This window comes from Neolamprologus multifasciatus, chromosome 20 (assembly GCF_963576455.1).
Source record: "Neolamprologus multifasciatus chromosome 20, fNeoMul1.2, whole genome shotgun sequence".
Taxonomy (NCBI): Eukaryota; Metazoa; Chordata; class Actinopteri; order Cichliformes; family Cichlidae; genus Neolamprologus; species Neolamprologus multifasciatus.
Window position 1 is genome coordinate 31,790,489 of NC_140458.1, and position 12,144 is coordinate 31,802,632.

General features: G+C 45.5%; 1 protein-coding gene across 11 annotated transcripts in view; it reads right to left on the reverse strand.

Annotated features, from left to right (window-relative positions):
* Positions 1-12,144, reverse strand: part of rerea (arginine-glutamic acid dipeptide (RE) repeats a) — a 130,378-nt gene that overhangs the window by 10,724 nt on the left and 107,510 nt on the right. For all 11 annotated transcript variants that reach the window (XM_085145033.1, XM_085145029.1, XM_085145024.1 and 8 more), the window contains one exon: positions 6,241-6,321. In XM_085145033.1, the coding sequence (XP_085001159.1) occupies positions 6,241-6,321 (81 nt within the window). The remainder of the gene's footprint in view (positions 1-6,240; positions 6,322-12,144) is intronic.

Here is a 12,144-nt window from a genome sequence, read left to right on the forward strand (position 1 = left end):
TCAGAGCCACTTTATCATGCTGCCACATGCCCGCAGCAACAATTTAACTCCAGTTACCTCGCAGTTTATTCTCCCCGTTTGGCCGTTGTGGAAGCAGGTTTGTGTTTTACCTACTGATGCCATGTCTTTTTCCCCTCCCTTCATAAAATTAACACGTCCATAAAAGAAACAACTAAACAAACCTGCATCTAAAACAGCTGAAAGACAAATTTACATCGTCCCAAGGCTTCTGCAGCATAATTTTCTCTCTAGTCCACTAAATCGCTGCAGAGCGGCACAGAGTGTGCTGCTGCCGCTTTGCCGAACATGAGATAGTGACAACATAAGCTCAGTATTATTAGGCCTTTTAGGCTGCTTCCATCTGCAGGAGCTTTCTGGCCAGTGGATTATCCAGCAAGGGAAGGGCTTACCCTCATATCAGGGCGCTCAGGCCTTCCGTTCCAGTTACTGCCACTTAAAATGGTCATCTACATAAAGATGTGCAGTTATCTAAAAAAATATGTTCATAGTGATTGTTGTGCTATTGCTTTAAATTAAATACTTGCAGTTCGAGTTCATAAAGCATGCATATAGAGATGCGTGACTTTTGTATTTTAACCTTACTGTAATGCTATTCTCACAAACAGCTGCTAACAGAGGTTAGCAGGTGACGAAATTAGGAAAATGCCTCCTGAGGCCAGATTGTGACTGAAAAGGGTTAACCACTTTAGGCTACAGTGTAATTGTGGGTGGGAGCGCTGGTTGAGGGTGAGCTCGGTGGTCGTATGTACACGGGTAGAGCTGAGGGCGAGGGCTAAACTCGTGTATTTACACCCTCGTCTCCTCTCAGGCCCAGGCCTGAACAGATGGTTTCTGTTTTTCCTGGCAGATTTGTGACAGAGCCACAAAAGGCCTCTGCTTTGACATGAAGCCAAACGGTTAAGGCCGTTATTGGCAAGAGCAGGGGAAGGAGGAGAGAACAGGGGAGAGCCGAGGAGGGGGAGGGCCGAGTGCCGAGAAGAGTCGAGAGGGAGGAATATAAGAAGAAGAAAAAAAAAAAAAGAAAGCCAGCAGCGGAGAACAATGGACAATCAACACTGAATCCCAACCACAAACCAGTCCTGAAAATCTCACAGCAAATAAAAATCTCTGCTAAAAATTTAAGGCGGTCGGGGAGCAGAGAGGGCTGGGAGCGTGTGATTTCTAGGTCCTGGTGGCTGACAGCGAGTTGTGTAAACAACCATTAGTGCAGCGTGAACCTGCGCTACTCCTGCTTCCTCCACAGCCTGCAGTCAGAGCAGGGAGGACTGCTTCCTGCTTCACTTCAGTAAGGTGAAAGGGGAAGTATTTCTGAGCTAAATCAAGCCAGGGCTTAATTATACATGAGCTCGACCTGTGGACTCCCAACTCTTCCGTCGCCCATGTCAGACTGCGCAGTGAATCGTCTGGAGCGTGCGCGACTTCGCCATCATCCTCACCATGAATGTAACTGGAGGGCGTAACTTTATAAACGTGTATGTGCTTCAGAAGGCCAGGAGTGGGTTTGTGCGTCCCATTTAATATGTTTCAGGGAAAGTTTATTTTAGGAATTATCAGGATTTTTATTAAAGTTGCTGGAAAAGACGACAGAAATGTGCGCTTCCAAACTTTTTATATTATATGCCGCCAGTGACACCAGAGTCTAGTTGCAAATTTCCAATTATAAATAAAACATCGTTATGTCAGGTGGAATAAAATCTATTAGTGCTTAGAGTTACCAAACTACACTTTCCCTCCTTACATCATTTATTTGTGTTTGTGTTGTGTGAAACTAAATTACAAGCCCAAATATTGAAGCTACTAGGCACGTGTACAGTATGTGATGAATTCAAAAACACACCTACACCACAGCGATGCCTCAAATACGAAGAAAGACTGAATAGTGAAAAGATCTTGGCTGGTGGAGCGGGGTGCATGTGAAAGGCGGCTAAATAGACAGCCGTTCCCTGCTGCGCAGCGCCTTTCTGCCGGAGAATGACTGAATAAGCTCTGCTTTCACAGGTCAGGGATGCACATGCTGAAGAATCAGCACTCGTGTTTTTCCTGCTGTAAGCGATTTGGCCAGTGAAAGCAGATTGGATGGCAACAGTGCCTTTTTTGCTGGAGGGTCGATCCTGCGTGTTCTGCTGATAAGCTAGTCTCCCCTCCCCTAAAAAACTCACAACATGAAGCCTACCAAAGAACTCAATTACACAGGGAGCTCTGGCTCTCTGGGCTCCGTCTATTAGGCTGAAAAAAGATTTTGCCTACACTCAGCTGCGCTAAATTGCCTGTGGTCTGTTAAAAGAACATCAATACGTGCTGGTTGAGCTTCCATCAGCCGGCAGCGATTTCACTGCCTAAACAAGTTATATCATTTACCAAACGCGGAAGCTGTTCTGTCACACCGCCGACAGCTGCTGCCAACTGGACCGGGCTCCTGTAGTTCGCTGCTGGTTTAATTAGTGTTTCAACCTAAGTATTTATAATCACACTCATCCCCGAGGTTCTGGCTGCTGAGCTGAGGACATGGCAATGAATTCAATGCGACATTTGTACAGATTGTACCGGGGCAAACATCTGCTGCGTGAGGTTGTGTTGGGAACACCGTCCTCCTGTTGGGCGTCCCATAAATGACAGGGCCTTCGGGGACTGAGTGCTCCCTTTTTTCTCCGAGAGAAGAAGATGCTGTAAGGAGCGCTCGGCACATCGCATCCTTTAAAAATCAGACATATAGCTCAGATCTAGCATCTCTGTGTGGACCTGAAAATTAGCGCACACGCTAGAATGATAACAAACTGGAAGCTGATAAATTAAAGCTCCGATAAACTCACCAGTTGGTGTTGGATGCTAACTGTTTGCTGACTGAGAGCGCTTGTTCAATGCGTGACGTTAACAAGAAGAAAACGCACACTGTGGCTTCACCTGTGTTAGCTTTTCTAATGCGCTGCCAAAGCACCTTTCTGCTTTTTTCCCGCTCTGTGCCAAAAACAAAGCAGGAACCAGCAGCATAAAAATGTCTCACCAAATCAGTTTTAGCGTTTTATCTCCCCCCCCACCTTTCCTGCCCTCTACGTCTACTTACAGCTGACATTCTGGGCTGTAACATTACTACAACTACACCACCATCTAATATATATGACCGAACTACAATTACAGAGTCGTCTTGGTGATAATGCTAGGCCTTTATGAAGCTAAATATTTAAACATGGAGCAAAGAGAAACCAGTAGGGAAGCTGTTAGGGAAAAAAACCTATCACACACACTCAGATGCTTTTGTCCTATGCCTGTAAATTGTTTTACACTGCTTCACTGACTTTATTAGATTAAAGCTGCTCTGAGTTGTATTGTGAAACACTTTCTTGATCTATAAATATAGAGTATAATACACTTATGTGTGCATGAAGTAAGTAAATTACCAGTGTTTTCATGCAATCTCTCACAGGACACAAAGAGACAACCTGTACTGAATATAATTTCAGGCATGAGTTGCTTTTACATCAGTGTTTTTTACGCTGTCATGCATATTTTACTTTGCTGAGTAACACTGGCGTCTGCACACTGAAAACAGTCTGTCTTTAAAGGAGTAAAAGCCCAGGTTTGCAATCTGCTGCTGCTCGTGCTGTACCCTTTTCCACCAGTGACGTCGTCTGGGCTCGGTCCTGCAGGGAAACGGGCCAAAACTCTCTAATTTGATCTAAATTTCAGCTGTCGATTTCTCTGTCGAGCTGCACGGCAAACTAAGCGCTCGCCGATTTAAATCAGTTTGGCAAAAACCGTCTGTTGAGTGAAAATATCAGGCGCGTAGTTATCTGTGATCTACCATTTCAGCATATTCGGTTGTTTAAACACTGAAGGCAGCGGATCGTGTTCCATGACGTCCTCTCGTGAGTGAAGGAAATGGTGGCCAGTTGCAGACGGTCAGGCGACACACCCACCCACTTCCCCCTGTGGGCCTTTATGTGACTTTATATAAGGCATTCCTGAGTGCTAGTCGGGCCTGGTGTGTTTACACAGCGCTGGGTGCTTACCCTTGGCACTGGCTGTTCGAGCCGTGCTGACGCTTCAGGGGCAGCGCAGCTAATAGGAGCTAGCGGGAGGAGCAGTGAGGGCCGGGCGCGCGGTACCGGACCTCTGGGCTTTGTGCTGCTCAGGACTCGTACATCTTCTTCCATGCAACTGGAATAGTGTGTGTGTGTGTGTGTGAGAGAGACAGAGAGACTGGAGATAATGGGGAAAATCGCTGTTATTTCCCACACCTAAAATATCTAGAGATATTGTTGTCCTCGTGTTCTGGAGATCTGGGATTTGGGAATGAGGAGGGAGAAAATAAATGGGCACTTTCCTCCGGGTATTAGCTGGCACTTGCTCCGATCAGCCAAGCAGCACAAAAACAAGCTCAGTCATAAGCAAAGACTTGTTTTTTTTCTCCTTGTGTGAAAACACAGACTTTACTGGCTCTTTTGAGCCAATGCCCATTTTACTCCCTTTTTTCATAGGTCGCTACGACCCTCTCTGCGCTCTCCCAGTCATCTTTTCATATTTAAAGGCCAGTTTATTTTCCATTTGCAGGGGGAAAAATTAATCTTTCTCTGCTCTGTGGTGGTGGCAGGCCCATATCCTGGAGGAGGTCTATTACCTCTCCTGCCAAGTAGACTCCCCCCTCCAGGTTGAAGTGCATTAATACCTTCTTTATAGCCAATCAACTGGACTAGTCATATATTTCAAAACCAGTAAAAATAATTGAAGAAACCCTCTGCGAGGAAACAGTATTCATACACTTTAATCTCTTATTCAAGAGGCTCAAATTGGTTTTGAGGAATAAAGAATGAAAAAAAAAAAGTAGCACAAAAGGAGACGACACTAAAGAGTTGGGGTGTAAAAATATTACAGGATATGTTGCGGGTTTTAGAAAAGGAGGGCTGACGTACCCTCAACCTCGGAGCAGGCGAGGAAATGAAGCAGATGAAAAGTATGACAGACACCTTTGATTTTCCTTTGATGTCTGTGTCAGCACTATATCGGCACACTTCCAGCAGGAGCAGCCTCGCAGAAACAGCAAAGTCTGCACTGTTTCATGAATCAAAATGTATATCTAAGAATTATTTAACAGCCGAGTCTAAAGGCTTTGAAGCAACGTGAACCTGTTCGCTCTGCAGCCAATTACAGGCAAAATAAAAAATGCAGGTCGAGCCCTTTAAGAGGTTTTATATCTAAGCACAAAAACAGTGTGGCTTCTGTGTTTTGTTTCCAACGCAAAGTTCACACTGAACGAGGTGAGCTGCTGTTAATCATTGCCAGGCCTGAATCTGACCTGTTTGTACTGTGGCGGGGTCACACAGACGTTCAATAACGATTACAACACACACCCGCACGAAGAGCAGGGAGCCGCTGACAGGAGGAAATTCCCTCTGCTTATGTACAGAAATAGCACATTTACAAAGTGCGAGAGGTACAAAACAACTTTGGCAGTCAGTGACAAAGCTTTTGTTTAAAGGAGGCATACGATACCACCAACAGGAAGCTACCTTAACCGCAGGCACAATAATCTCCAGTTGCAAAAGTTTGGAGTGTACAAACATTTTCCTCTCAAATCAGCTAAGAAGGAAACAATTCTCTGAATTTATAAGATTAAAAAAATATACTGGCTTAGGTTTGATTAAATGACAGTAATCAAAGTTATGTCCTTTGATTCTCTCTACCAGGCCAGACACAAATGTAACTTTGTTGATGTTCAAACAGTCACGTTTATTGCTTTGTAATCCTAGTGGAAGACATCGCATTGCCCTTTAGTTTGCTCTGAAAATGGCTGAAAGACCAAGAGAAAGAAAGGAAAAATCCCAAGTGCTAATAATAAAGCACTGTAGCACAAACATGAGATAAAGCAGGCTGCTCCACAGAGCTGACATATGCTGTAAACACAGTGGTTCAAATCACATCTGCACTACTTGTTTACTACTTGCTAACACAGGGTGCTAATTAATGTTGAGCGTGTAACTCGCCTGGGAAGTACATTTAAGCTCCGGTTTGCACAAACAAGTATTTTTAATATTAATATTATTATTTTCCACTGAGCCTGATGTGATAATACTGCGCTAGAGTTGTTGGCAAGCAGCACTTCTTAACAATAAGGCCTCAAAGCATTAAACTAAAACTTGCTTTCTGGAACTTACAAGGAAACTGCAAATGCTTCAGTTTCTCTGTTTTTGTATCGGTGGCACAGAGAGAAATAAACGAGCTTACCGTCTCTTTGTTGGGCAGCAGCTCTTTCCGGATCCTGAAGAAGTTTTTGCCGAACTGTCTCAACCCTTTAATGAAGCGCTTCTGCAATTTTTTTGCACAGAGGAAGAGAGAGAGAACGAGAGAAAGAAGGGGGGGGGGGGGGGGGGGGGGGGGGGGGAGAGAGGGAAAGAAAAAAAAAAAGAGCAGTGAGTATATGTTAAGTCAGCTAAAGTACCACAGAATAAAGTTTTCTGCTTAACACCACGACAAAGAACGTTGTTTTCATTTCATTTCGCTACGCTGCGGTCGTCTGAGGTTCGCTGCGTTTTTTTTATAAACCTCTACAGCCGTTTAAACTCCGGAGCAAACACAGCCATGTCAGGGCAAAACCAGAGAGGAAATGACAGGCAAGGCAGGGAGAGACGCTGAGATTAAGCTCGTCGTTTCACGAGCGCAGAACGTACAGTTAGACAAACACGATCTAATGTGAAAACAAACACAACGGCACGCATGCCGAACGTGTTGTTAATCTCCCAAGTGAAAGTTCAAAGTCGAAAGCTAAACTTGAAGATGCCTCTCCGTGCGTGGCACTCCGTTTCTAATTCTGTCGTTATATTTTGGCAATCTAACAAACCCCAGAAAAATTTAAATGTCCAAAAAAATAATTATTTCTAAGTAAGGGGAACTACACGATGACAGAGAAGGCTACTTTGTGACACTGGATTTAATCTGACATTAAAAATAAACTGAACGTCAACGAGAGCCCTTACCTCAATGTGAGCACGAAAAAACAAAAAAAAAACAACAATGTCGGAAAGCCCCCAAAAATCAGAGCAACCTACATATATTTCTTCTCCTTTAAGAGCCACAGACTGCGAGCCATAAAAAGCGACGGCTGAAAAACATTCATAACCAGCGAAGCAGACAACCAACAGATTTACTTTCTTGCTCCAGAGGCGAGCCCCGTTCCACAGTGATCTCAGCCAACCGTTTCCACCAAGTAACTCCAGCAAAAAAAAAAAAAAAAAAAAAGAAAAGCAGAGAAAAGTCCTCGGGGAGCACAGCACAAATCTCTACGTCCACCCACAGGTAAAGGGAAAATTAAAGGGGGGGTAAATCCACAATGTCTGCGACAGGACGTCGTTCTTCTTATGTTTTTTTTTTTAACAAGAAAGAAATAGCTTGTCACTCTCTGCTCTTCCACTACAAAGGGGAAGGCTTTACATGTGATCTTTCTGCAAGAGAGCCTCTGGTTTGCAGCAGGATGGAAAACCCGAAGTGGAGTCCTGTGCTTCATGTTAGTGTTAGGCACAGCTTTCATTTCAGCCTCTAGCACTGAATGGGCAAGCTTTACTTCTCTACCCACCCCTCACACACACACACACACACACACACAGAAAAACCTAAGCCAATGCGACTGAAACTACACAGGTTTCTATTTCCTTGTGAGGAAACTACAGCATGGAGTGAGCCTGCACGGAGGCAAAACTAGCTGCCCGCCTGAGAGGGGAGCCAGGCTGACACAATTTGTGTGGAGAAAGGTCTTGGACACGGTGGAAAGGACACAAGTGGGAGGGAAAACCAGATATGGAGCCTCTCCCGTGTTGTCCGGAGTTCATTTTCCATGCCATGTACAGTATGTTATGCAACCGCAGATTGTTTACATACCTCATTTTGGTGGGGGAACAAAAGCCAAATTTACAGAAGTAACGCAGCCAGCTGCGAAGCACAACTGCCTTTCGGGGGAAATTACAGGCGAGCGAGAGCTTTGTGAATTACTATACTTACGTCGTTAACACAAGCAAACTTGATATTCTCAAATTTTCCAGCTCTGCTTTGTTATCGTGCGGACAAAAACGTAAAGAAAAAAGGCGCAGGTCGAAATTAAACCAGACTAAACAAGCAAACGCAAGAGGGCCTGATCAAAAAGCTAAACGCGCTCAGCTGACAGCTTAACAAAACGGCCTGTCCTGTAAGTGTCATGAGACAGCAGCTAATTTGCATTCATCAGCTTGAAGGTGTAGCGGCTGATTAGCCAGTAGATGGAGCCGTCTCTAACACAAGCGCCACATGCAACGGAAAAAAAAATAAAAATTTCCGACCACTCAAGGGGGCTAAAGGGGGAGATTACTATTTACACCGTCACTCAAAAGCAGTCTAGAGAGCAACAGAGCACCGGTGGAAGGCCTATTCCAGGGTTTGTTTGACAGGCGCTGACAAAACCGAGTAAATAACCAGCTGAAGTGTTAGTTTCGCAAATGTTTGCGGGGAAAAAACAAGAGGAAAACTACCCGAGGATTCACAAATATTTAATAAACCTGAACCTGAGGTAGACCAGATGATAAGGTGGATGAGGGGTGAGGTGGTGCTGAGGATAAATTTCCATGTCTCAGCTTTACCTGAGCCTGCAGAGCTTCTACGTCAAAAATCAATTAGACCTGCCCGTGCAGCCTGCATCTGTCCTAATTATGTCACCTTAATTATGTTCTTCCCCCCCAACTGTACTATTTACTCAGTGCGCCCGTTCATCTCCACAGAGGAGCTGCGTGCGTGCTCGCCCTCCCTCTCGTTTTCTTTCTCTCGCTGGCTCCCTCCTCCCTTCTCTACATGTCGGCTCCAGTTTAAGGCTCCATTTCAGCTGCCTGGGCTCACTGCTCTCCAGCCCAGCTAATAAATCATCTGCCAATCTGCTCCCCGAATCGCTCTGCCCCTGCTCCGATTGCTCCAGCCCTCGGTTGCTAGGCAACACAGCGGCAGAGGAGGGGCTTGGAGAGGCAGAGCAAGCTGAGCAAGGGTGGGGGGGAGAGAGAGAGGGGGTGAGTGAGCAAGAAGGGGAGAGGGGGGCAGCTGGGTGGTGGAAGCGCTACCAAATAGCCATCCGCTGTGCAGAAACAACAGGCGTCTCTCTCTGAGCGTGTTCCAGAGCGCTGGCGCTTTTTACCCGCCCCGAGTTTCCGCCCCGAGTCCAACAGTGCACTATTGTAAGCCCAGAGAGGAGACGTAAAATAAGAAAAAAAGGGGGAGAAAAGAAAGGAAAAAAGGCATTAAATAGCCCATTGTTGCGTGCAGGCACTTCCTGCTTGAGAGACGATTGTTCGAAGCAGTAAAACTGGTTAAGATAAATGCAAACATGGGCGCAAAGATAATATCACAAAGACAGGCTCAGACTCAGACACACACACACACAGAGGACATAATTCCCGCTAAATGTCATTCCATAAAAACACTGACGCAAGACCAGCACAGCAGCAAACAAAGCTACTTCCACTCAATATGGAGTCATTATACTTGACTTGTTGTTAAAAGCTGACCTTTCCGAGCCCGCTGCGAATAAACCCAGAGGGCTGAGGGCAATCAGTCAGCTAGCCAAAAACAAAATGCAAAGAAAAACACACACACACACACACACACACACGTGTCTGTTATGAAACATCAGCCCGTTACATTGGGCCTGGTGAGCAGAAAGGAAATCACAACAGTCTTGAACAGGGGGAACCGCACTGACAGACAAGAGACTACCCACATCCTCTTTGTACAGACACCTCACAGAAAGCACAATCTATGTAGATATGCTAAAATTTGCACTGTTGTCCCGCAATTACAACCGTAAAGTATATTTTATAAGCCTTAACTTTTCTGTAAAAGACCAAAAAGTCACCCCGCCCTCAATTTATTATTATTTTTAAACAACAAATGTGAAAGTATCCTGATCCTCTGCAAAGCAAAGCAACATCCACTGCTTTCTTTTGCTTGCAGTGACACAAAAGGTGGCAGGAAATTCCAGCACACACCCATCCTGCCTGCTACTTAGTCATCAAACAACAACCTTCTCCTAAATAAAAGAAACACACTGCTGGCACAATAAAGGGAATAAATTTTGCTGTTGACATTAAACATAGCCTGCGGCACGGGAAACGGGAGGTGTGTTGCATTTTATTCGTCTGCTGGGTGTCAGCTCGGCTCTGCAGGTTTGTATTCTACCACTGGGGGGCCGCTACTCTGCTCTTCTCCCTCGTTCCCCCCCACCTCGTTGCTGTCGGAGGCCCTGCTCCAGTCATCCATCAGCCCAAGAAACAGCCGGAGATAAGCCGCAACAGAGTGCAGCTGGCTGAGGAATAGACCTCCCGCCCTGCAGCAGTCGTAGATCAGCCTCGCTATCTGTGACGTGGCGACACACACGGCACGGCTGCTGCTTCTGATTGTTTATAGGGCACCTCCTGTTGGCCGGCGCATTATTAGCACCGCTTATTTACTAGAAGGAATGACAGCAGCCTCGGGTGAAGCCACATTTCATTATGATGACCTTCAGCAAAGTCTGAAGGGCCAGAAGGTGCAGAGGTATCAATTTACTGATAAAACAACTGGATTTCCTTTGAATTCTACTGACACACAGTGGATCTAAATTAATAACTTTAACTAAAATCAGCTCAATGTTACCTCTTTCAATCAAATAAAATGATAATAATCAGAACATATTTTATTTTTATGATTAATTATTATTACTAAATTAGTAACAACTAATTAAAGCTGCAGGAAGTCTCCAGTAAAGCCTGAAAACACTTAGGTACGAGTCAACTTCAAAGCTCAGTCCAAAGAATTTATTTGTGTCATTTAAATAGAGGAAGCGCTCATTGTTGTGACATCATCACTATTTTGCATGAAATCATCATTTGACAAGCTTTTGATTATTTTTTGTGCAACTGAGTCTAAGTTTGAAAATTAATTAAAGTATTCTTTGATATCCGACTGTGTGCGACGGTTCAACTCGCCATTTTCTACCTTTTCTGATGGTTAAATCAACCACACGCGCCCCCCAACCACCCACTGAGAAACAGCTCCAACGAGCTCAGACCGCACAGTAGATGTTTCTGATCAATTATTTACAGTTTCACATTTTATTTTATAAACACGCGAGATTTTTCTCGGGCGTAATCTGCAGTCATCGCCTTAGTCACACGTCAAAGGGTTTCGGTTGGCGCTGGCGTCGAGGTGATGGATTTCCAGTGTCTGACAGTTGCACTAATAATGTCACGGTGAAGGATTGTTCGGGGATTGACTGTCACAAATCTTTCTGGAGTGAAATAATTTTCTGTTCCTGCGAGAGGACAATAAAAATCAAACGACACTCTGCTTTGAGATGTTGTCGCTTCGACCAGAGCTGTAATGAAACGCCAAACATATGACTGTGGCAGCCGTCCTGTCGTTTGAATGTGTGTGTGCGTGTGGGGGGAGATTATTTGCATTTCACTCAAAGTTTAGAAGGTTGAGACGAGGTCCAGGAGTATATGCTGCTGCAGCTGTAATCGCACGGAGGACAGGAGATGTGAGTCAAAGAGGGAGGAAGGGAAGGTGGCGAGTGACCCCGCAGACAGGCTGATTCTGTCATTTCAGCGGTCCCTGCTGTCACTTTTATTCTCATCTCTAAGAGAATGGCTGGGGTGAGAAAAGAACAGGCAGGGATAATGAAGCCAGTCCTGGAGGCGACGAGATACAAGAGGGAGGAGGCAGAAGAGCGACGGGGGTGATGATGAATAAATGAAGAGCAGCAGGGCTGGTTTCTGCGAGTGCGTCAAGGTTGGAGCTGCATTTACACCTGTCCCTCAAGGCTGCAGGGCTGAAAAGGCACAAGTGGTGATCAGATCAGTAGAAGCAGTGTCCTTGGCCGAGAGTCAAGATGCTGCTTCCCCCCCGGGCGGCAGACGCTGCGTTGCAGGTGAAATCCTGCTGACTGCAGACACAAAACGCTCTCGGGACAGAACATGGCAGACGCTGCGTACCGGACTCCCCAACAGCTCCTCGGCTCTTGTTACATAACGCCGTCAGCGCGGTGAGATGAATCCGTATAAATGAATGAGTGAATGGAGCAGGACACAGAGAGCAGCGGGGTGACGGTTTCAGCACATCGTCTCCCAGTGGAGCAGCAAA